This window comes from Neophocaena asiaeorientalis, unplaced genomic scaffold (genome assembly GCF_003031525.2).
Source record: "Neophocaena asiaeorientalis asiaeorientalis breed wild unplaced genomic scaffold, Neophocaena_asiaeorientalis_V1.1 scaffold39, whole genome shotgun sequence".
Classification (NCBI taxonomy): Eukaryota; Metazoa; Chordata; class Mammalia; order Artiodactyla; family Phocoenidae; genus Neophocaena; species Neophocaena asiaeorientalis.
Window position 1 is genome coordinate 3,985,196 of NW_020175670.1, and position 26,627 is coordinate 4,011,822.

At 35.1% G+C, this 26,627-nt stretch overlaps 1 protein-coding gene across 4 annotated transcripts in view; it reads left to right on the top strand.

Moving 5' to 3' along the window:
• ATP8A1 (ATPase phospholipid transporting 8A1) overlaps window positions 1–26,627 on the top strand; it is a 235,545-nt gene that overhangs the window by 59,384 nt on the left and 149,534 nt on the right. For 2 of the 4 annotated variants that reach the window (XM_024731618.1, XM_024731620.1), the window contains 9 exons: window positions 33–73; window positions 6,152–6,225; window positions 11,789–11,858; window positions 13,785–13,912; window positions 17,737–17,848; window positions 19,193–19,358; window positions 20,839–20,966; window positions 23,164–23,241; window positions 24,190–24,278. In XM_024731618.1, the coding sequence (XP_024587386.1) occupies window positions 33–73; window positions 6,152–6,225; window positions 11,789–11,858; window positions 13,785–13,912; window positions 17,737–17,848; window positions 19,193–19,358; window positions 20,839–20,966; window positions 23,164–23,241; window positions 24,190–24,278 (886 nt within the window). Of the gene's footprint in view, window positions 1–32; window positions 74–6,151; window positions 6,226–9,132; window positions 9,207–11,788; window positions 11,859–13,784; window positions 13,913–17,736; window positions 17,849–19,192; window positions 19,359–20,838; window positions 20,967–23,163; window positions 23,242–24,189; window positions 24,279–26,627 lie in introns of all 4 variants that reach the window. The other 2 variants (XM_024731619.1, XM_024731621.1) reach the window with 2 other exon arrangements.

Below are 26,627 nucleotides of genomic sequence, written 5' to 3' on the forward strand. Positions count from 1 at the left end.
ATTCTTAAAACTGTCACCTTTTCTCTTTCCAGTTTTGAGAAGTGGTGCTTGGGAAATTGTGCACTGGGAAAAGGTATGCATTGATTTTTATTTTGTTACAGGAGAAGAAGTGCATAGAGGTAACTCTAGTAGATGTAATTTTTGTATATAATATAAGCAAATGTCAAGGATTCCACTGATACGAAAGCTATTTAGTAATTAATGTTGTAAACATACATGGAATCTTCAGTTAGTCACTTCCATTTAATAATTTGCAATATATTAGAAAGACTATTACCTTAAAGTAATATTTAGAACTTTTTGTTCCTTTCATAGTATATTTTGAGTACTGTTTTCATAGATTTCACTTATCCATGGACTGTTTTGTGTTGTAATTTTTTGCTTTAATCATCTACTGTCCAAGTAAAACAAAAATTAGATTCTGATAGTTCACATTTGTATACTTTACTTCACATTCATATATCATGACTAATCGCATTTACACATTGCTAATTCATTTTTTTTCAATGTCTTACTAACTAAATATCATCTTCTAATGAGCTGGAAATCAATTCCATCAAGAAGTTAATTTGCTCATAGGAGCTCTAACATGGTAGTTAGTGAGTTGAGTCATAATTTAGCAAGTGTTATCCAAGCATTCCTGCGCTTTTCAGACCTCAATTTCAAAAGGTAAGCAATGATTGTTAGTTCTTCCTTAGTTCTGGAAGACCATTTAATCGCCAGTCATCCACAAGTGAATAACCTTAGTAACTTGGTGAGAGACTTTCGGAGGCGAGGCCATTCTACCCAGGGGACTTTGTTTTCTGAGATTGCTAGTACAATGGAGGTGTAACCCACACTCAGTTTATTTGCACTCCAGTATTTCCCAGGTAAAGGCCATGCCCTGATTCTACCTTGTGATGTTCATAGTCACCTTGTATTCTCACAGGGAACAGGATTCATCCTGAATTAATTACATCTTTGTTTATTTTAAATCAGTAGCCAGAATAGAGATTGACATCTCCTTTGCTGGATATTTGAAAACTCACTAGTCTCTCTCTCTGGTCTTTGACATGAAAGTAACATAGAGGAAAATACTTTGTGCTTTCCTTATTTCTGTGATAGTCACCTCTTTTTCAGAGCAAGATAAAAAAAACAAAAAAGCTCAATTGACTGTTTCAAAAGAAGTTTCTTTTATGCTCTTGTATAGTACTTGTGGATTTAAACACTTTAGAGCCAAGACAAGTAGGGTATAATCAAGTATGATAAATTGTATTTTATTATAAATGTGTTTCATTTACTAGGTTTGTCGGGGTAATTAACATAAATGCATATCCTAATAAATTGATATCATTTTCTTCTTACCTAGAGTGCTTGCTTAGAAAATAAACAGTTGTAAAGTCAGGAGATAACCATCTACTAGTTCACCCTAAAATTAACCTGTTAAAATGTTTTATTTTCCTAATAGTCATTATTCCAAGATTGATTGGATTATTTTAACTTACTTTTTCAATTTTCCACAGAGAAAAAAATTAAATCACCAGCCCATGATTTTCCATAGAGGTAGCATTCTCACTTGTCTTGGAGATGAGTGCCACATTTTCCCTGAGCATCCCACTTCGAAATACAGAGGGGTAGAATTTAAGGTGTTGCCAAAAATCATCCAGCCAAAATGAGCTGATGTTACTTAATAACTAGAGGTAGATACTTAATTAATTAGAATTAATAAAAGTTGGTTCAGTGATGAATTCAAGACAAATATTCAGAAATTGACATCACTCTTTTCAGCAATAGCAATTTAGAAAAATACAGTGAAAAAGAGATCTCATTCCTGGTGGCACGTGGGATGCTTACCAGTAAACTTGAAATATATATATGACCATTGCAAAGAAAACATAAAAACTTTAGGTGTTAAAGTTTCACAAAAAGACAAATATGTAATATTCCTAGAAAAACACCACTTGTTCAAAAGTAATGGTGTAGTATAATCAGGGAAATTATCTTTTCTTTTCCTCAAGAGTTGACTAAATTATTCATTGTAATTTCAAAAATAAACAGTTGAGAAAATAGAAGAATATTTTGGAAAATTAACAGTGTGCAAGGATTAAATATAAGTAAAAGGGTAAGCAAAAGTTATTAAAATAGCGTGAATCTGTTGCAAAAATATACATTGATGAAAAGCATAAAGTAAAATAGGATGCCCTGAAATAAAGCCTATTTAATATTTGATAAAGGAGGCAAAAATCATGGATTAAAGGATTATTTAGTAAATCATGTTGGGACCACAGATTAGCAGTTTCAGGAATAATACAGTTTTATATCTAAGACACAGCCTGTGCTAAAATAAATTTCAACTGGCTAGAAGAAAATGTTGAAACATTGTTTTTGAAAAACATACAAATAGAATAAAGACCTTAATAAATATTTGGAGGAGAACAAGATCAAAATCTCAAGGATCTATGGAATTTGATTATATAAAATTTAAAACTAGTACACATCACGCAAATAAGCAGAGAGAATATGGAAATATTTGCACCAAATATGACAAAAGACTGAAATCGTTATCTAGATAGGAAATATAAGCTGGCAAAAAGTAAGAAGAAATGTAATAAGCAACCAGACTCAGTATAATATTCAACCTAATGATAAAAGTTGCAAATTTAAACGTTACTGAGGCCTTGTTTGCTATCTAGTCAAGGAAAAAAACTTGTATTTCAGAATTTTTATGAAGTATTTTATTCACATACTATTGTGGATTAGCAATTTAGGTCTTCATATTGACAACCACACACACACACAAAAAAAGAAGATTCTGGGAATTTATCCCAAGAAAATAATCATAAAGTAGGGAGATACCTGTACATGTATAATAATTATCAATTAACGTTATTTGTAACAGTGAAAAGTTAGAATATGAGGATATCCAACAATAGAAAGAGCATTTATAAATAATGACATTCTACATTCTAGTATATTTTGTGACAAGTAAAAGCTGTCATTTCAAATACTGTAGCAACACAGAAAAATTTTATACCATCATTCAACAAATACTTATTGAGTGTAGGTCCCAAGCAGTGAGCTCACAATAGCAAGCAGGACATATGAGGATTCCTGTGTCATAGAATAATCAGAGGTGAAAAGAACGGGACGGTGTACACTAAGATGCTGGCTATGTAGAAATGGTTTATTGAACACTGTGTGGACAGGTGTGAAAGCAGGCTGGCTTGTTGTGTTAGCCAGATTATAAGGCAAGTCTTTTCTTTAGCTTATGTAATATTTTGTGCGTTTAAAAATAAAATCAATAAACCAAAACCAACAGTCTGATTCACATGCCAATGTAATATGGTAAACCTTAGTGCAAATGGGCTTTAGTTCAGGGTTCTTTCTTTCTTGGTCTTTCTGAGTGTGTGGCTACTGAGGTTGCTTTTTAATGTTTCTCAGAGGACCTACAAATTTGCAGTGTTCATCCAGCCATTCACAGATGGGCAGACTTCAGCTCCCAGACACTAACAGTTCATCCCTCCAGTTACTGATCTGTAGCACGAGATTAAGTTGCCAGTATCTGGTTTTCTAAGAAAGTGTTAGAATTACAAAGCCCTATATATAAAATAGACAACTAAGAAGGACCTACTGTATAGCACAGGAAACTCTACTTAATACTCTGTAATGGCCGATATGGGAAAAGAATCTAAGAAAGAGTGGATATGGATAACTGATTCACTTTGCTGTACACCTGAAACTAACAACATTGTAAATCAACTCTACTCCAATAAAAATGAAAAAAAAGGCCCTATACAAGGCACTGCATCCCCACTCTTGAAAGTAAACAGCTGTCTTCATTACCACAAAGATCAGTTCTTAAGATTGAGATGCAGCTGAGACTGTTCATATGTTTTTGAGATAGTTGCTTAGGATAGAATTTAGGTGAAGAATCTTAGAATTGACACATTTTTCTGGTTTTGTAGAAAAACATAGAGTGGTGGGCTTCCTGCATGTGTAAAAGTCACTCTGTATAGTTGCTTTAATGCATGAAGTTTCCACCATGAAACATATTTCTCTGGATTAAGAATTCACATCTACAAAAATTCCTCAGTAAAAATATAAATAAATATGCTGGGGCCTGCAATTGGACAAATCAGATTTTCAGTCAGTCTGTTACAGTTTAATAAGCTTACCCTTTTTCATAATCCTCAATTGTAATTACTAATGTCAATGACTTCAGAAGGCTCAAGGTAGTGACCTGAAGCCCTAAATATTTTTTTAACTTCAGTATTTTGGGGACTAAAACTGCTTTGTCATGACGTTCCTCCAACTAGAACACGTGGTCAAAGAAATTTTGCCGTCTTGACTTTCTCTTGTCTGTTCCCATGCACACACCGGGCTGGAAACGGGAATGAATGCCACATTAGGAGCTCAGAACCCAAAAAGAAAGAGGTGTTTGAGAAAGTGAGCCAAAACATAGGCATCAGAAGGAGGGGGTAAGTTCCCTGCTCTCCTCACAGTGCCGTGAGAACTACTTTAGCATTCAGTGAGCCCTTGGTTTTCCGAAGCCACTGGGGGAACCCGTTAGACCATATAAGAGGCTAATATTTTCTTTTAGTCTTCAGTTTAATAACCGTAAGGCTTTCTTTTGTCTTACAGTGAATAAAATGTTGGAAAACTGTACAATTAGACTCTAACAGACTTATGAAAATCCCTAACACTGTAATATAGACAAATATCCTGATTTTATAAAGCATACAGTCTGATTGGAGAGCAGACCTTAATACACAGAAGGTGATTAAGGAGCAATTAAATGATAACCTGGGTAGCATTCTCTCTAAGTGCTCTGGCTGCAGAGAACTTTGTTCTTTTTATCTTGCTTTCAGTGGGTGCTATCAGAATACTATCACAACACATTTTTTTAAGGGCTAGTTTATACCTATACTTGCTGTTTTTTTATTTTCCCAGTGTGCCCTTTTTTGAGGAAGGGGGTGTTCGATTCCAAGATCCCTGACAATTTGTCAATTTGAGATAATCCAGATTTCATCTGAAATAAACCTCTTTCAAATCAAGGCATTCAGAGTTTCCCTACCTGGATAACCAGCATACATACCGTAGATGAGACAGTCCCCTCCAACCTTGCCTAACCTGTTCCTCCCCCAGTATATAAGTAAACCACAGGGGGCTGTCTCATATTGTGATTCCCACTGAAGACATCATTCTCTGCCACCCCTCCCCCCAAGTAAAGTGTTATTTGGGGGTTCAAGGAAAATTAGGGAGGGGAGAGAACAAAGAGGCTTTAAGCTCCCCCCCGCAAAAAAGGGCTTTTCTTTTCCTGATTAATTATTAAAACGTGCTTTTAGGATCATTTGGCTACTAAAAGTGAGGGCAGCTTTCATAATATAATGGGAGTGTGGCCATCAGTGTAACTTGCTGAATTTGGTCAGCAAGCCAACTTGTTAATTAGTTTGCCAAAAGCTCTGTGACAAACCTATCCCTTAAATTACTTCTAAGTTTCTGGACATAGTTTATCTTTAATTTGTCTTCAGACCATGCTCACAAAAATGCTAACAGGTAGTAAAATGAGAAAGAGACTAAGCTGTTTGTTTTTTTTTTAATTTAAAATACAGTGATTGTTTCATTATATTTGCTTATGCAAAATCAGGCTTTGCAGACAGTCAGATGTGGGTTTGAGTCTAAGCTCTTCCTCTGTGATCTTGGGAAATAACTTAGAATCGAAGACTCATTTTCTTCCTCTAAATTATGAATTATAACTAAGGTCATCTGAGGAGTAGTATCATGTATATACATATGATAGTCTTTCCAGTAGTTTTGAGATTTCCTTAAACAGAGTGAAGATTTCATTTGGTAAATTCCTCCTTTTTATTTTTATGTCATAGGGAGAGAATAATGAGAAGATGAGATGCCAATTAAGTGGACAGAATGGATAAAATTTATTTTTATTAAGCTAGGTTATATAGCCGGTACAATAAAAATACAATGTTTGTTTTTTAAAGGATTACCCCATCCTTGGCCTCACTCCTAAATAATTTTATGCCATTTTGTGAAGATAAGTGGTTCTTGTTTACCAATAACCATTTTTACTGTATTCTATGCTTAAATACAATGGGTTGTATATTTGTAACTATTTTCAATGCAGATAATTAACCGATTCCCAGTTTTCTTTCAGGTAAATGTTGGAGATATAGTTATAATAAAAGGCAAAGAGTATATACCTGCTGACACTGTACTTCTCTCATCAAGGTAGAGATACCTACTGATGCTCAAACAGTGTAGAGGATGGTTTCTCTACCCTGCATTGACCTTGTGATTTATCCAAGGAAATAAGGAATAAACGAAGAATTTTAAACCTCTCTAATGATTTTGAATTAAATGTTAAAAATTGATTGGATTTAAAGGACTCTTTCATGTTTGCCATATAGAATAAGTGATAGGTACTATACTTTATAATTCAGAAATTATAATTACAATTAAGAGTCTACTCTCCCTATGGATGTGTCCATATCTGTTTGTGTAGACTACTAACTCTTGTAAGATTTCCTATCATTTATTTTATATAATACATGGATTGGGTTCTGTTGATTTTATCTTGTAATCCTTGTTCATGATAAATTCCTTTATGATGCATTCGTGTATCCCTCCACGTTTCTCAATCTTTATGGTGCATTGGTATAAGAAAATGGATAAATGATTTCTTTTTTATCATCATATCTTTTGAAATATTATACTCTTCCAACCAAAAAAATTAAAGCACTTTGCTCTTTCTTTTAAGTTCTTTCCATTACTGAATTTAGATAATTTTTGTTTTGCTGATATTTAAGATAGTCATGAATTAGTATTCAGAACATATGGCACTGTTACACTTTAAAGAATGTGACTTTCAAATGGTTTTAGGTTTAAAAACTGTAAAACTCGTCCTAATATAAATTAAGAAAAATGTTTTTACTATTTTAGAGGTTGTTTATCACCATTTCCTTGGACAGTTTTATTTGTAAAATCCACATATAAATATGAACGTGTCCTTTTTTCAAAATCTGTTTAATCAGGTCATTATTTAAACTGATTGAATTTATGACAAGTTAGTGAAACTTAATTGAGCAAGTAAGAGTTCGCCAGATGTTTATAGAAGTAAGTCTACAGGTAGTTGAAGTAACTCCCTGATTCTCCTTTCTGTTTAAATTGATAATCTTTCATTTAAGTTTTAAGAATGGCTAACCAACAGAACGATGTACACTTGGTGATACTAAGTAAAAGTTTGATAAATTTAATGGATGATGGACCATCTGAATGTCATATAACAAAGTTCAAAAGGATAGTAAAGCATTCCAGCAATTTCAGAAACTATTGATATTTTTCTGATTAAACTTTTCATAGAGACATAACTTACCATAAAGACCATCATATGCTGAAACATTAATTATAATTTTCATTTTTTATGCTCAAAAATATGAAGATAATTGACTATACTGCGTTGACTTGATATTTAATTCTAAGTTGAAAGTTTTCAAAATATTTTTTATCTGCCTCTATCCAATCCAGACTCCCAATAAGCTCTGTGCTTGTATTTCTTAAACTCTAAAACATTTTTACAGTATTTATTTTCTCAGCATTAAAAACATTTACTGGTGACTATCAATAATGGTAGATGAGAATAGTTTCTGTATCTTAATATAGCATCCACCATGATTAACTTCTACAAAGATGATTCAAATAATCATTTAAAAATTAAAAATATTATCTGATTCATTGTTTTTTGTTATAATAGAATCAAAGTAAAGTATGAAGCTTGTGCTGTTAAATATTTCTATCCAAGTGGCAAAAATACCACCTTTCAAGGGTTTTTTTGTTGGTTTTTTAAAATTTTTTTTTTTTTCTCAAAAGGCTTTTGCATTACTTGGCTCTTTTGAACTTACATTAGCCTTCAGAAGTAGGTAGAAGGTTTTGCCATCGTTTAACAGAAAGAGGAATTTTGACTTTTAAGTCTTATTTTCAGTCATTTCACTTTAGCCAGTGACTAGGTCAGGGTTGGAATACCTAACTTCCAACTAATTGGAATTCCAACTAGATACTAATTCCAACTAGATACTAATCTAGTATCTTCAATATACTACACTGTCCACTATCAAAATAAGGACATGGTGATTTTCACCAGCAAGTGAGCACCATGCTAAATGCAAAAAGCATAAACAACAGTTTATGATATTTTAATTTCTGATTTTTAAAAAATTATTAATTGCTAATATTGCATGTTCTTTGAAGTAGTTTGAAATTAAAGCATGAACATGGTTGAAAGTTACTGTGTTTCATTGATTTTCATTTTGAAATGAAGAAACTGAAATTTTACCATATAACAAAAAATACATATATGGGTTTAGAAAGTATAAAATACAGTAAAATAACTCAAGCTACTAATTCAATTCCAAACAGGTTCCTGGCATGTCTGTTTCATACCTTCTCTGAAAATTTTCTACTGGATTCAAAGGCTTACCCTCCCAAGACAATCCATTACCAAGGCTTTATTTATTATTAACTAATTCAAAAGGCTGCAATTATGACTTCTAACTTCCCAAGATCCATGCCTTTGCAGCTTTACATTAAATTTATTAAGATATTTATGCAGTTAACTTTGAAAATGTTTTGGAATCAGGAAACTTTAACAAAGTTTTTTTTTAGAGTGGGTGTAGGGGGAGAAATAATATAGTATACTTTGTTTCTCAAAAGCCTAAGAATAGTTTCCACCATTATTTCTTTTCTTCTTGGGTAGGAGTGGACATGTAAGAGATGGCAAGAGAGTAAGGAATTGGAGAAAGGAAAATCTATAAGATAAAGTAGCTCTCTGTAGAAAAATATGTTTTTATTTAATTTGCTAAGATATGCTTGTGAGTAAAATTTTAGAACTCAAAAACTTCTGCATTAAAAATTGAAAATTGGGCTTAAAAGCAAATAAATGATCCTTAAATATTCTGTTTTCTTGTGCCTTTAGACCTGATCAAAATGAGTTTTGAAAAAATTGGCATTAGACATTGTTATTAACATGTATTATTTTCTATAATAATTTCAAACCTTCTGTCTCTTTTGTCCATTTGTTTGTTTGTTTTTCTCTGTTATTCATTTTTTTCCGTTTTAATTATTTTGGACTGGGACCTGTAGGTGGCAGTAGGGGAAATAGTGAAAGTGACCAATGGGGAACATCTCCCAGCAGATCTCATCAGCTTGTCCTCAAGGTTAGAACCACTGAGTTGTACAGGATGTGTGTATGTGGATCCTCACCCTACACCAGAAAACAGTTTGCACCCAGAGGTGGTTGAGCTCTGTATCTCTTCCGTTAAAACACAGACATTTTATACTTCTTGGTGATGGATGTTTCACAGGTGTTTCAAAGGCCTTTTTTGAATACATTGTTGATTGACGTTCTTCCCTCAAGTGGGCAAATTCAGCTCCTGTTGTTATCAATAGGAGTCAGAGTCCTTGAGGCATGCCGGTAAAGGTAGATTGTAACTGCCTATGCATCATTACGATATATTCATATTTAACAAGTTGGCTAAATGCCAAGGCTTAATTTATTACCTCTCCAGGATATTGTTTTGCACAATGTTAAGATTTACATGAAAGACAGTTATCGAGAAATTTTTACAATTTTAAACATGTCTTAAATTTGAAATTTTCTATAAGTTCAATAGAATCCCTTCAGCAGTTATGCTATAATTTGGGTTTGTATAGGGTTTACAGAGGACCCCCTGCACAAAGCTGGATGTTGTACGTTTGGTACCGCATGCTTTGGGATCAGTTTTTATCCCACTTGTAACTAGTGACAAAATGCACGTTACTCTGATATATTTCAGCTGTCTACTAGTGTCTGTATTGTGATATGCATCTTGTTTCGTTTTTCCACTTACTAATCAAAAAGCCTGCTTTGCCCTTCTCTAGTTTGTGTTTTGAATGTTATCATAATTTGCTGAAATAATTATTATCTAGCATGACTCCTCGTCTGAGACTTCTTGCTGCCTTTTCACAGTATTGTCAAGAACTTATTCAGTAACAGTTGTCTTAAGAGATTAAGAAAGTTCTGAATTTGGATGTATATTTTATTTGCACCACTTCAAAAAGAAGCCAGCTATTTAACTTTCTAACTTCCTAGCCATTTAAGGTCCTAGAAAAGGACCTTATTTTGTGGGGGAAAACAAGATAGAATTAGAACGTTAGTCTTATTTTGATATGAGAGTGGCCTTGGTTATATTGAGCAGTAGAAATTTAATGCATTTCACTGTCAAAATATGGAATTGGCATTGTTCGTTTAACATTTGTTTGTCATCATGCTTCTGTATTATCAGATGTGTTTTATAATGGTTTTATAAACCATTTTTATTTCAAATGTATATGTAAGTAAATTACTAATTGGGAGCAATTGCCAAAGCCAAATTACTATCATGACAGTAATAAAAAATTAAACCTTATTTAATTGATAGAGTGAAGATATAAATATTGAAAAACTTGTTTTCCCAAAACTTGGTTGGGAAAAAGTATCAGCCTTTATAGAAGAAAAAAAAAAGCCCATAGAGAAAAATTAAGAACTTGCAAAGTTACTTTAAAATGAATCTGTAAAATATTTGATTAATGACCATGTGTTTCAGTACTTTTCACAAGTCTTCAAGCCATAAAACTAAGCTGTGTGCTCATTTCTGAAACTCAGAATCGTCTGCTTTACACATGTACAAATTGGAAGTTGATTAGAAAATTCCAGGTGTTAGTGACTTAGAAATCTCTAACTGTGAGTACCCATGCTTATCAGAAATTACATTCATAATTACTTATAGGATGTTAATTAATTGGGCTTTTTATATAAGCAAGTGCTAATAAGGTTAATTTAACTTCAAAATGCTTTTCCTTATAGCTGAGGATCAGTTATACAGTTGGGCTGCAAACTCACCTGTCTGTAATTGCTGAGCAAGCAAAGTCAGCACGTGAAGGGTCAGGTTATATGACAGTCACGGGTGTGTACCTGTGATAAAACTGGAGAGCATGGGCCCCTTATACCAGTCATTGTGTACCAAACTTGACTAAAACACTCTGGTGGGGACCCATAGAATGTATCTCCTAGTTTCAGGTCAAGGAGCAACATAGCCAAGTTGGCTAATTTTAGTTTTAGCTTTTGCTGCCATGCAAATCTCTGAAGCAACTTTAAGAAATAAAACAGAAAAAATAGGGGGAAGAAAGTGTATATCCACTTTCATTGTAAAATCTGTTCATACAGTTTTTTTAAAGTAGCCTTGAAATGTAAATATTACGGTTCATATGATCCTATTCACCTTTTCTAAAGATGCAGTACAATACAATCTGAACATGTAAATGCAAGTTTATAGAAGCAATAATCTGGAATTTTCTAATCCACCGCTTAATCAATTTACATGTGGGCTATGAGCATGAAATCTCACTTGATATTTTTGAGCTAAAGATATATATGGACACAAAACTGCTTTACATTTCAGATACAGTCTGTGTTGTGTCTATATGATGAACAATTTAAGTAAAATGTGACAAATCTAATTATTTACATTATCTTAACGATCAGTACTAATTGTCAGGAAGTTGCTTTGGGGTCCTGCTGGCTGCACATCTGATCCATGAGTTTTCATGCATGGGGTCTGCCTCACAGCATTTTGTGGTTAGAATGAAAGACATCAAGAAACTAGGCGACTAAACCTTTGTTTAGAATGAAAGGCTTCAGTGAGTCTGAGCATTTAAATAAGTTATTAGTATGCTTTCTTTCCCCCACTAAATCTTTGTGCTTTTCAATTTTAAAAAACAGTGAGCCGCAGGCCATGTGCTACATTGAAACATCCAACTTAGATGGTGAAACAAACTTGAAAATTAGACAGGTAAGATCTAATATAGGTTTATATAATTATTGCTGTTCTCTTACATGGTATTGAGAGCTTTGCTGGGGAGGAAGAAAACTTCTCTCTACCCTTCTACATTCTTCTGGCTGGTCTAAGAATTAAGTTGACATGAGACATATTAACAGGAGAAAATCAAATTTAACTTCATACGTATAGGAACCCCACATGCATGAGAGGCTCAGAAACAGAAAGGTAGAATGAGGTATACATGCCATTCTGAGGTAAGGAATGGGATAAGGGTCCTGGGGCTTCCAAGGACAGGAGGGTCATTCATAGGATGATAAGAAGAGCAGATGTTTGGTAATTAGGTGTTTGCCCTGCCAGATGGATGGGTCCACTTAAATAAAATATATCTCTGGTAATAACTTTTCTCTGGGAAAAATCCCCAATTTAAATTCTTCTAGGTAGTTAAGGGAAGGACAGTAGTTTCCCTTGAACCCTCAGGATCTCCATTGCCTGTAGCTCAAAATAATCCTCATGCAAAAGTGACACTTTTTTTTTTTTTTTAAGATGTTGGGGGTAGGAGTTTATTAATTTATTAATTTATTTTTGGCTGTGTTGGGTCTTCGTTTCTGTGCGAGGCCTTTCTCCAGTTGTGGCAAGCAGGGGCCACTCTTCATCATGGTGTGCGGACCTCTCACTGTTGCGGCCTCTCTTGTTGCAGAGCACAGGCTCCAGGCGCGCAGGCTCAGTAGTTGTGGCTCACGGGCCTAGTTGCTCCGCGGCATGTGGGATCCTCCCAGACCAGGGCTCGAACCCGTGTCCCCTGCATTAGCAGGCAGATTCTCAACCACTGTGCCAGCAGGGAAGCTCCAAAAGTGACACATTTTGAGGAGGCTCCTCCTGAACCCCTATAGCTTTATTTCTTAGTATTATTGTCTTGAGTTGAGGCAGTTCTGTCTACTTGCAAATATTTCCTCATTGAGCCGCAGTGAAGTGGTTTTATAAACTGAAATAGTTAAATATTATGGAAAATTCAGTTTTACTTGCCTAATTAAATGTGGTCCATCATATAGATACCATTCTGTAATATTTTTAACATTTTCTGTTATAGCCAACACACTGATGATAGCATTAGTAGCTCTAAGTGCTTTCATGTGTGTTAGCTTATTTATTTTTCTGTTCTCCTGGCCCATATTATTTGGCTTTGCCATATGGAAAAGACACAGTTTCCATTGCTGTTCTAAAATTCTCACTAATCTCAGGGAATCGGTTAGATTTCTCTATTTATTTCTCATACCACTCCTAATAGAAAGTCACTGTAAGGTTTTTAAAGTTTTAAAAGGGACACTAAAAAAATGTATTCTCTTGGGTTCTAGACAAATAGTGAAAATGACACGTGGGAAGGTTGGGTTGTGGTAGAAGCAGGTCGTCCTCATAGCACCTGAACTCAACCTGCCACAGGAAGTGAGGGCTGCTCAGTTCCAGCCAGTTGTAGGTGGCCAGAGGGAGGAACTGTTTTGGAGTTTTCCTTCTCAGTGAACTAAAAGAACAAAAACATAACTACTGGGTATAGATTGGGTATAGATTCTAGTTATTTTGCATTCCCTTTTTGAGATTCAGCAGACAGATTTAGACTGTATAATGCCAAATATTAATTTTATTTTTGGAAGCAAACAGTTCTTTGAGGACTTATTTCAAAATATCTTTGGAGGCTAGCTAGTTAATCTCTTTAAGATATTTTAGAGTTTTCACAAAAGCTGCCCTGTTCTGCTAAAAACATATATGTTAAGTAGAGAGGAAGGTATCCCCTAATTTTGATTTGACAAAGGTGGGGGGGGTAATTGCTTATAAAACCGTGGGATCTCTTAGATCTTAAGGCGTGGATGAATTCAGAATTCCGTGCTCCCTCCCACATACAACTTATTTAATATTTTCTTTGCTTATTTAAAAATTTCTAAACAGGGCTTACCAGCAACATCAGATATAAAAGACATTGACAGTTTGATGAGAATTTCTGGCAGAATTGAGTGTGAAAGTCCAAACAGACATCTCTACGATTTTGTTGGAAACATAAGGCTTGATGGACACAGGTATGTAAAATCGGTTTTCATAAAAACACAGAAGTCACTGTGTTACAGGGTATTGACCTAGGTACACATTTTCTTGTACTCTAAGTTTGATAACCCAAACCCTTTTTCTTAAGCATTTCTGTATTCTACCCAGAGTTCTTTTGTGAAAATGCTCTTAACCCTGTACACATGGTATAGCTGAAGACTTGCCCAGGGTTCCTGCCTGCCTAGGAGTTGGATATTTTCACGGATATGCCAAGCTTCTGGCGCGTTGTTTAGTGGTTTCTTCTTTGGCCAGAATACTTACCTTATAGGCTTAACTGTCGGTCTCCATGGCCCAGGTGCTTTCTTGTAATCTCTAGATGCCTTAAGGAGTTCAGACTCTACCCACAGGGGTTAATTTGCTGGATAATTTCTTGTCTTCTCTGTGTAATTGCATATGCTCTTTTCTAGGCCATGTTATCTGTAGTCATCTTTTATACCTGCTTCCTACCCCTCTCCCTTCCCTCCCCTCCCCTCCCCTCCTGTTTCTTGCCTCTTCCGTCATCCATTCAACCTGTACCCAGCAGGCCAGGCCAGTTGCAGACGTTAAGGAGACAGCAATGGCCAAAGCAGACAAATCTGCCTGACCTTGAGAGCTAACTTTCTTGCAGTAAGGGAAGGGCAAACAGACAAACAATAAAATGACAAATAAAAAATTTTATACCATGTTAGAAAGTGATTAAATGCTTTGGAAAAAATGGCCCAGGATAAAAGAGATTGGGAATTCTTGGGAGGGAGTCACTTTTAGTTAGTGAGGTTGCAGAAGGTAAATGTTGCTTCATTGAGAAGGTAATATTTGAGCAAAGGTGAGTAGGAGATGAGGAAGTCAGCCATTTGAATATCTAGAGGGAGAAGATTCTAGACAGTGCAAATTATTAGCTGTATTGTTACATCATCTGAAAGTGGGAAAGTGCCTGGAGTATTTATGGAACAGCAGAGATGCCAGTGTGTGTGGAGTGGAATGACCAAGGAATCGGGTAGTAGAAGAAGGACTAAGAGAGAATAGTGGGCCAGAGCATGCAAGGCTTTGTAGGCCATTATAAGGGTGTTATTCTGAGTGAAATGGGGATCCACTGAAGTGTTTCAAGGGGCAATGTCAGCAGTTCAGTTTGGGACTTAATAAGTTGTGATGTCCAAACAGAGACATCAGGAGGCAGTTAAACATATAAGCCTGGAATTTGTGATAGAGGTCCGGGTTCATGAGATAAATTTGGATGTAGTTGGTATAGATATTTAAAGCCATCACCAAGGGTGAAAGGGTATAGTTAGAAAAGTGGAAAGGGCTGTCCTAAGACTCGCCAGCATTAAGGTTGGGAAAAGAGGAGTTACCAGCAAAACAGACTGAGATCAAGTTGGTAGAATGGAAACCAAGAGAGTGAAGAAACCGTACCAAGGCAGAGGGAGTGACTAAAGTGGGTCACATGTTGCTTATGGTCAAGTACCATGAAGTCAAATACAGTGAGTCTGAGAATTAACAGTTGGATCTAGCAAGTGGAGATCCTTGAACTCTATTAGGACAGGCAGAGCCTCATGAGAGTGGGTTTGAGATAACAGAAGAAGCGTTGAAAAACAGACAACTTTTTCAAGGAGTTCTGTTACAAAGGGGAGCAAAGAAATGGGGCAGAACTTGGCAGGAAGGGTGGGGTCTCCTCTGCTTCCCTTCTCCTTTCCTACTAGGCATTTGTAGTGGCCAACTAAATGCAGCTAAGCGCACTAGCTCACGCCACCAGCTTGAGAGATTATCGGTGCTTTCAGTATTTTGTATTCCATTATTACAGTATTTGAATTCTAAAGGACACTTGAGTACCCTGAACTGTCATCCTCATTCAGATCCACCAAAAGTTTTCCTGTAATTTTTGAAGTAATTGTATATTGTTCTAAATTTTTCACAGCGTGATCTTTCCATGAACATAGACTAATGATAGATTTGGACATTTATACAAGTAATGTGTTTCTGTAGCCTGACGTTCCTAACTGGCCAGCTTCCATTTCTTATCAGTTCCCCAGCAAATCGATGCCAAGCAAATCCACACAGTGAAGGAGAAACTTTGTATGATGGTGCCAAGATTTGGGGTACAGATAGCATTTATATAATAGGCTTCAATTTACATGAAAGGTGGAAACAGATTTTCAGTATCTTTGTGCCTGTAGCACATTTGACTTCTACAGTGATTACCCAGCGCTCTTAGAGCCGCTTAGTTTAGAATTAATGTAGTTTGATGCCATTAAGGATGAGGGTCATTGTCTAATGCCAGAGACTTTGGAATTCCAGCTCTGATGAAAAACTAATAACTAATTCTTGTTGAGTCCTTGTAATTGAAAAGCATTTTTTTCTTTTGAAGAGTTTGTAGCTAATTCCGATCAATGCACACCACAAGTGCTGAGGTGCCAGTTGCCATGTTATACCCCATCAGATATGTGAGAAACAGTTGGCACATATGTGCCCAAGAGCATAATCCAGCAGCTTCCCAAGAACTTCTTGGAAACCTGCTTTAGGCCTGAGGACTCCCACCCCTGAAGTGCACCCCAGATCTTAAGATGGGTCTGAAAGGCATGTTGTTGTACATGAAGAATGAGAGGTATGGTTGCTGTGTTCTTTGACTAAATTGGAATACACTAATCCTAAGAATTTACTTACTTAAGTAGAAGGCTTCAGGTGCTGTCATTACCCATCTATCTAGGTTGATTTCATCTGAGCCAGTGACATTTGTGTAGTTCCTAAAAGAAGGTCCCAGGCCCAAGCTACTACTAGCCTTAGACACCTACTGGATTATAAAAATCCACCAGAAATGAAAGCTTCAGTCTCTATTTGTGTCCTCTGACAAATAAATTCTGTGTTTCTGGAGACTTTTCTTGGGGGAATTGCCTCTTCCTTTTTCTGGAATTTTTATTTTATGAATTTTTATTTATATTTGACTTTTTTTTTTGCTTTTTTTAATCAGTAAAATGAAGCAGTAGTGATAGGAATCTTTGAGCCATTAAATTTTATGTAGTACGTTTCCATTAAGAGTCCCACTATATTTGCGATAGCTTGTAGCCTTCTGATAGCTCTATGAGAGGGTGTATCAACCCACAGCCTACCATGGTGGGTAGCCTTGCAAAAAACCCACAAAAGACCCCGCTTGACCCTTACTCATGAAAGATGTAGTTTAAATCATATGGAATGGAGAGCCTCAATTTGCTGTCATTTCAGAGGAGTGTTTAAAACTTTTAGATGTTTACGATTTTATTCACAGTTCTTGGAAGACTGATCTTCAAATACAATAAATGAATGTCCTAGAGATTTTAATACAGAGACTTAATCTCTGGAGGGCAGGGATGGCAGTACAAGTATATGATGAGATCTGTGTATTTATCTTACCTTGTGTATTTTTTTGAACCTTTGTTGTGCACAAGCTATTTTTAATTTAAAGGAAGGTGGAGGAGGGGGAACAGATCCCCTAATCTCACTACTTTCAAATATCTCAGAAACCTAAGTGGACTTGCTAAATCAGGAAAAGTCTTCAAGAGGTTTGAGAATGAGCCTCTGAATTCCATACTGTTGCCTACTGTCTTGGATAATGAAGTTGTACGTAGTGGCTGCTTTGGTGGTAAGAAGAAGCAACTGAAATGCTTCCCTCCAGCTGTCCTTGTGTAAGAAGATTATTCTTATTGGTAGGAAAATTACTTCTTTTCTAGAAATAAAGTAAAATGTAAGAAGGGTTATTTTCATAACAGGACCTTTCTTGGAGCTATATAGTGGCTGTAGAATTCTTAAGCGTTTTGGAAAATGTCATTTCTAATGTCAACATAATCTGTCATAGCACTGTTCCCCTGGGAGCAGATCAGATTCTTCTTCGAGGCGCTCAATTGAGAAATACACAGTGGGTTCATGGAATAGTTGTCTACACTGGACATGACACCAAGCTGATGCAGGTGGGATTTTTATCTATGAAAACCTTTTGGAGCCAAGTCTTTTGAAAATATGCTATTTGTAGGTCTCGGTGCTGTAGTCCTAAACCTAGCAGATCATCTGTCATAGATACCTGAGCCCCACACTCTATATCCAGATCTCATTCTTCATTGAGTGGGGCTGTGAAATGACTCACTCCATGCAGGAACACTAGAACGTTCCACCAGAGATCACCAAGGCATGAACACCCAGTGATTTTGCATACCAGTCCATTGGCAGCATTTACTGACTTGCAATGATTGACAAAAGTTGTCTTTGTAACGATGAGTGCTCTGCATTATTTATCTTATAATTTTATTTTATTACAAGGATCACATTTTAGAACTTATTTTTTATAAAATTGAAAGAAAAACTTGTAACTGTTCGTTAATAGTAAACTATTATGTTGACTGTTTTTCACAGCATTTTTATGTTAAGCCATTTTTAATCAGCTTTAATCCTAGCACTTGTAACATTTACACATGCCTGTGGCTGCTCCTTCTCTACATTCTAATATCATGAGTGTTCAGTGGTGAGGTAGGTGTGGAAAACTCAGTTTTAAGGTACTGAATGAAAATCTGCTTTGAGGGCTGATAACTTTGTACATTGTAAAGGCACAAAGGTGTTATCATCAGGCAAGCAGGACTGCTATTAATGATTCCACCCCTAACTATTCTATAAATTCTATAAATCATCATTTTATGTTGATTTTTGACATTTAAGTTTCTGTCACGTGGATGCCATGGTTAGCACAGATCATTTTTTATCATTAAATACAGCTCAGGAAACTTGCCTCTGTTATTCATGATAGCACTACTTAGATTGCTGCTGTGTTTAGTAAAACAATTACTAAATGCCACCAAAAAATCTGGAAACCAGAGATCCTTTAAATGTTGTCTTCATAGTCTGGAATTTCCAGGTCTCTGGCTATGGGTACATAGGTCACCTTCTCTGCCTCTCTTCAGGAGCTGAGATGCTATATGCCTTAGTCCACCCTGTTTGCTTAGGTAGTCAGGTAATGCACCATTGTTCATCTCACCTGCCACAATGCAAAAGCCATGTCTACAAAAGGAATGTTATTTCCTTCTTTCTTCCTGCTTTACATTGTAGTAAAAGGATTGGATAAAAAGGATACAGTGAAGGAAAAGAGGTGGTTAACCTTTGACAGCTTATTACATCTGATTGTTTTCCATATAATTCTCATGTGTTGAAACATGTGTAGATTTTGAATTGTGACTGACTTTATCATCCTTACCAAAATACTAGATACACATTACTAGATCATTTGTACACATTTCTTATTACTCATCTTTTGTTTCTTTTTACAGAATTCAACAAGTCCACCACTTAAACTCTCAAATGTAGAACGGATTACAAATGTACAAATTTTGATTTTATTTTGTATCTTGATTGCCATGTCTCTTGTCTGTTCTGTGGGCTCAGCCATTTGGAATCGAAGGCATTCTGGAAAGGACTGGTATCTCAATCTAAACTGTGAGCATTAAAGTACTTATTGTACTTATTTTTTCTTTCATTAAAACATGTATTTGTTTCACAACTGATCTTGGAATTTCCAATTTCTAAAAAGAAAACCTTGTTGCCAAGATAACTGGGCATTTAATCTTTATTTTTCAATGCAATTTCCAGTAAAAGTAAGTAAAATGTTACAATCTCTAAAATTTCAGAATCCTTAAAAATATAGTGAGTACTCTAAAATAGTATAAAATGTTATTTTATTAATGTTATTTTAATTTTATTAATTCTTTTAAATATTTTAACACAAGTGGTTACATAGGTATCTGGTAAAGAAAGCAGATTGAGTATATTTAAAGCACAAAAAAATATTTTACATGTTTTTAAAGTGTTTAAATTGAATGTACTTTCATTTCAACTCATGATTGCAGTGAATTCTGTTTCAATAGTCATCTTTTCTGAGGGAAAGTACTATTAAGTAATTTCCTTTTTGGATCATTTATCTTTTTACTGAGTATTTCTGGGAAGTAAGTTTACATTTCCTTTTGATGAGCACTTAACCAATAAATACTTAATTTCCAAGTGTGTGAAAACAAATTCTAGTAAAATTTTATATCACAACTGATTTTCTCAGTTGTTTCTTATTATATTGATTTAGCTTTGTAGCTATTCCAAGGTTCTTATTTTTTAACAGTTGTTGGTTTGCTATTTCAACATTAGAATTGTTAAGACTACCATCATTTTGTTTCTTCATATACTTTAGAGATTATCTGGGATAACTGTTCTACTTACATTATTGAAGAGGAAGAATATAATTTACCTAGAGCTGAACTTACCTAGGGTTTAGCCCTACATTGTTTTAGCTACCTGGGTTGGTTTTGCTGCAGTTGTTTGTTTGCTTTTAAGACATCCTTCAAACTGGAAATGCCTTTTAAAAATTCATGTGAGGGCTTCCCTGGTGGCGCAGTGGTTGAGAGACCGCCTGCCGATGCAGGGGACACGGGTTTGTGCCCCGGTTCAGGAAGATCCCACATGCCGCGGAGCGGCTGGGCCTGTGAGCCATGGCCGCTGAGCCTGCGCGTCCGGAGCCTGTGCTCCGCAACGGGAGAGGCCACGGCAGTGAGAGGCCCACGTACCGCAAAAAAAAAAAAAAAAAAAAAATTCATGTGAAAGTGATTCTACCTGGTTGAGATTCTACCTCAGTCCTATCCCTAATATCTCTAAACTTCATGTTTGGAATGGGTTTGAAATACGTGGTAGTACTTTCTCTTTTTAGTACCATTATGCAGTTCTTAAAAAGGTTCACAACATCTTGAACACAAATAATGCCATTCTATCTTGAAGACTGTGTTTGAGAATAAGAACATGTTATCAGCACAGTGTTCCTCCCACACTTTTAGATATACTATATAATACAGAAAATTCTTGTTATGCTAAAATACTGGTTAATGCAAATAAAATATAAAGCTGTAAATGACTTTTTTCCTATCTCCCCCAACAGATGGTGGTGCTAATAATTTTGGACTGAATTTCTTGACCTTCATCATCCTTTTCAATAATCTCATTCCTATCAGCTTGTTGGTTACATTAGAAGTGGTGAAATTTACCCAGGCATACTTCATAAATTGGGTAAATATGAATTATTATTGTTTTTTATTACATGAAACATACATTTTGTCCTTTTTCCTGATAGGGTCTTTTGCTCTTTCAGGAAAAAAATCTTAATTATACCTTACTTTTTATTGACTACAAGACAACATTTCAAAATATTTTTGAGCCTAATATAATAGTAATAAATTCATTTGACATGTGAAAATCGTAACAGAGTCTCTCATCTCAGAATCATACAAGTTTACAGACCAGACATGCTGGGGAAAATAGGTCTGTAGTTGAGGAAACCTATTTTTTGGTTACATAGTGATCTTGGGGAAAACGAGAATCATAGGGTTTAGAGTTAAAATAATGGATTTTAGTTCTAATTCTATAATTTACTAGCTGTGTGAACTTTGCCAAGCCACTTGACTTTTTTGAGACTTATTTTCTTGGCCAATCACATGGGAATAAATAAAACATGCTTTACCTGCATCTCACAGCGGTTATATAGATCAAAGGACGCTTGCGATATAGCAAACAACTTCATAAACAGTTGAGCACTATAGAAATAATACCGTATTCACTACTTGTAGCAACCAGGTTTTCTATCATGTTTTATAAATCTTTGTAGTTTATTTTTCCGCACTGTAAACAATTTCAGCTGGTCTTGAATTTTTATTTTTAATTTTTATTCTCAATTTTTTTTAATCTTAGAAAAGTGTACTGGACATCTGTTTCCTAAATGTTTTGTTTATAAAATTTTACTCTTCTTCAATTAAATTTCAGTAATTTTTACCAAAGTTAAAAGTAATGAATTTATGTAAATTGTCTTTAAACCTAATCTGCCAGAAAGTTAATTTTCTCTTTTATTTTGATTTTTATATGGCTTTTGATTTTTTAAAATCACTTGAAAATCTTTCAATATGAACAATATTAGGGTTTTTAAAAATATGCTACTTTCGCAACTGTTCATTATCTTTCCATAGTAAGTGATCCACTTCAACCCTTAATCTCTAAATTCATTGCTGAAAGATCAGTATAATTTAGAAATCTGAAATGAGTTGCAGGCATAGCTAATTTCATGCAGGAGATTTGTTGCTTAAAAAATGGTGTAATAAAATTTGTATAAGTACAATTGAAACTTATTGAAGGTTTTCCACTTACAGAAATAATAAGGTAGCTCATTATGAAAATCAAATAACTAGTCAATCACTTTATTTTTTATTTGGATTTTCAAAAGTAATATTTGCTTCAAATAATTATATAATTTTAGTATTGGATGAACCCAGCAGGCTTATGCTTTTCAACTGCCTTTCTAATATGCAGAGATTTTCCAACATTCCTGACAGGTCTTCCCTTACCAGGTAGTTTCTTCCTTGTGTGGAAATGAGATTAGTAACTGCCTTCCTTTTCTTCTAGTTCTTCCCAATAGATCTTTTATGAACATGTCTAATCTTGTTTCCAAATGACAGCCTTGCAAAATACTTGAACTTGGCTATCATGCCTATTCTTCTGTCATCCCCGCCCTCTAAGTATCCTCCATCTCCTTCCATTCTTCATTTGACATGATTTCCAGCTTAATCCCTATTGCAGTTACTACTGTCTAAATATTGCCCATTTGTTTACTATCCCTCTTAAAACAATGTACCTGTTCCAGAACCGATGTTGATCAGTATGAAATACAGATGTAGGAGAGATCAGATCTGGCCTTTTCATTTGACATGTGAAAATCAGTAAACCCTGGCTTGTCAATAAAATGTTCTTTACTTTCAAGTATATACAGTGTAAGAAAGTTGACCAAGAAGTACAAGATGGAATCCCTTAAGTAATTTTTCCAGGGATTTAAAGTCTAAATTATTTGAGCAATGTTTCGTTGCTGTTATTTTAGCTCATGTAAAGCATTGTGCCAGACACAGTAGGAAGCACTTCACATGCATTATCTTATTTAATCCTTATATTGTAGTAGGTCACATACCTAGGAAATGGTGGAATGATAGTAAACCAGGATTGCCTGATTCCAGAGACATGTTCTACCTACCATATTGTTCTGCCCTTACTGTGAAATATGGTATTCTGTATTGAGTATTTTTTAGGAAATCAACTGAAATGGTTAGTGATGAAAGGAGATGAGAGTGTTACATACATTGCTCACCAGTTAAATAAAATTGTACTAAATCTCTTATTATGAGTTGTATTCAAGGATTTCTTTCTTTCTTTTTTTTTTTTTAAAAAGGATCTTGACATGCACTATGAACCCACAGACACTGCTGCTATGGCTCGAACATCTAATCTGAATGAGGAGCTTGGCCAGGTAAACTAAATTTCTTATTGATATGTTGAATTGGAAGTCAGATTTGGTGTAATTTCTGCCATATGCGGCAACTTCAGATGAATTGACAGCTTCTAATTTTCCATTTTTTGAATGATTGGCATAAATACATGTCAGTACCTAACTTTCAATTTTCATTTTTAGTGAAAGAACATTATTTAATGCATATTCTGTTCTCAGGGTAAGATATTACACAGAAAGATGTCCTTCAGTATATAATCTGATTAGTATGTAAAGTATTGAGTGCTTTTGAGTTATAAACTCCCAGTATTAAGATTGCGTATAGTTTTTGACCAGAAAGGAAGGAAAAGTTAGTTTATCAATGAAGTTGTATAAGTCAAGCAGGAATTTGAGATTTATAGTTCATACTATATTCACATATATGTGTATATTTGTAATTCATTTATATGTATTAGTTAAGAAAGGATTCTTCTTTTTTTGTACCATTGCCATTTGCTAACTCCTACTCTTCAAATAGCATTTAAGCCAGAATTATCCTTTTTCTTACCAATTCAGATGTTGTATGAAGTTAATTTTAATTGCAACCCATCGCCAATCCCATAATTGTTTGTTATGTTGAGAAATGCCGATGTTTTAGTGCTCTATACATGTTAAGTAGCTATAGAGGCACTTACTAGTGGAAATTCAGACCATATTAAGCATATTAAGACAGATTTCTATATGACTGTAGTTTTTCTGCTAGCTTGAGAGACTAGCTTTCATATATGATTCATTGCTAAAATACGAAAAGAAATAGTTGAAAATATTCCTTAATGATGTGCAGAAAGTAGTCAGTTAATAGCATTCATTGTGCCCCTACAGTGTAACAAAATTGATAGAAAGAATAATGTAAGGCTTTTTCCCTTCATTAAAAACTGGCTTAAAAAGACCTCTGAAATTTTAATGAGAATTTTTAAACTTTTTTTTTAGGTAAAATACATATTTTCTGACAAAACTGGTACTTTGACATGCAATGTAATGCAGTTTAAGAAGTGCACCATAGCTGGAGTTGCTTATGGGTGAGTTTTTTCCCTTTAATTAGAGTATGATATACAGATTTAATTAATGCTAACATTTTGGTATAATTTGGGGAGTTCTTATTAGGGGAGTTTTTTTAATCTAGAAGGCAGCTATTTTAATTTTAGCATACATGTACGTTTTGTGTTTTATAGTTTGGTATTGTTTTTCATTTGGAATTACCTATGAGGCAGGGGCTCTGCCCAATAATATTTCAGTGTTTAGAGCTGCCGAAGGTCTCTATCTGGCTCTGGTAATAAGGTACAAATACACTTCCCTCTTCAATGTCGTGAAGTCAGAGTACAGCCTGCATGTGTTAAAACATGCAGCCTGTCCTTGGGCAGTTTTCAAGTTAAAATATTATTGTTTCTCTGATAGTTAGCCCTTTGATTTCTTTTTATCATCTCTCCTCTTTGCAGTCACAGAGCAATCTAAATTTCTCATGATGGGAAGGAGGTAGGGACACAAAACTCTTAAATCTGGGAGATAATAAATATCATCAAATACTCTTATCAGGCTCCTTTAGAATGTGCTTGTTGAGCACCCATTTTTTTCTTACTTGCAGGTATTCTTGCCTAAACTGCTCAAAAGCCTTTTTGAAACACTTTATAGGGTAATGTGAGAAAATTAATTTCTACATTTCCTAAAAAGGCATGCTCAAAAGATGAAATATCATCCTGGCTGACTGACCTTGGCCTACTATCAGATTTTCCAACTATCTTTATCTACAAGTAAGACTGGTAAATGTTGGTATCTTAACCATGCAAGCAAGGGCACTTGCTTTTGGGTTTTCTGGTTTGTGCCCACCCCTTCCCCACTCATGCTCTGTCTCTAAGCAGTAAGCCACTATAAAAATAGGGTATTGAATTATGAAAATGCCTTTATTTAAAACCAAATAAACGACCGCTTGGTAAAAAGTTTTAAAAGCATGTGATTACTCCCATATGCAGGGTCTACAAAGAGAAATAGATGGAGGCAGATGTTCTTTGGGTTAGTAGAGAGTATGACTAAAATTGACTTCAAACTATGTGGGTAAATGAAGCTAAAAAGGCATTTGACGTAATGGCTTTTTTACGCTGTAAGGGCAGACTGCTAACTTAAGAAGCCTATTTACTATTTCCAGGGCTGAATGCCATTTTGCATCTTCCCTTTTTTATCTGAAGATCTCGCAGTTCCCTTAGACAAAAGAGGCCTTCTTCTCTCCTCCCCACAGTTGCTACAGGCCTCTTCGTTTTGCTGCCGGGGCAGGAGAGGTTCAACCATAATCTTTGACATTTTGCGTTTATATGTTCGACCCACAGTTATCCCAGCTGAGAGAAGGAAAGGCCTACTGTGATTCTAGAGTTTGTTGTATTATACTTGCTAACAGATTTATGGTGATGTTTGTTTTTACACAAATTCTGCATTCATTCATAAATATTACTTTTAGAGGGTTCTGTTTGGTAATTGACATCCTTTTTTAATTTGTCCAACGTCCAGTTGAATAAGCAAGTTCTTCAAATTAGTAATTATTGATTGTGAACTTACCAGAACAGAAAACTAGGATGATATCTAGGTGTTCTTTTCTTTTGCATTTTATAAGATTTTTTCTTATTCTTGGAACAAGTCCTTAAACACTTTCAAGCAGTAGTTATAAAGAATAACTACCGTAAAAGAATATTGTTCTTCCTGTATCCATTGGTGACATGGTCATTAACAATTATGTATTATGTATTATGATAGGGTGGGTTTGAGACTGGCAAATGTTAAAGTAGTATCCAGAGTTGAATATTGTCATCATTTAGATTAAGTTTGCACCGAAACAAATTTCCTCCTGGGAAAATCACATCTCTTAACACTGATGTGCAGTTGTAAGACATGAGTCGTAGTCCTAGCTTTGTCATTAATTCACCATGTGACCCTAGACAATTCTTTTCCAATATTCCAAACACTTTAAATTGAGGGTGGTGAGACCAGATGATCTCCAAGATTCTTTTTCAGGTATAAAATTCTAACATGTTTAGAAATTTAAAAATAGGAATTCCTTTATTTGCAATTTTTAACTGTGAAAACAGAAATACGTTTCTTCTTTGGATAATGTGTCATGTTTTCAAGAATACCAAGAGCCTTGTTGAGTGAAGCCAGTTGTTAAACTACTTCCAGTAAGTTGTGTATGTGCTCTTAGGATCCTTAACCCCGACCGAGTTTTTATCAACATCCCCTCCCCTAAACATTCCCGATGGACAACTGGAATGTCAGCATTGTAGAGAGTTGTTGATATATGAAAGGTTTGGAGAAACGGTGAGACATCAGACTACTCAGGTGGTTACAGTAGGAGAGACATGTGGCAGTTTCTTAATTCTGCCAAACTC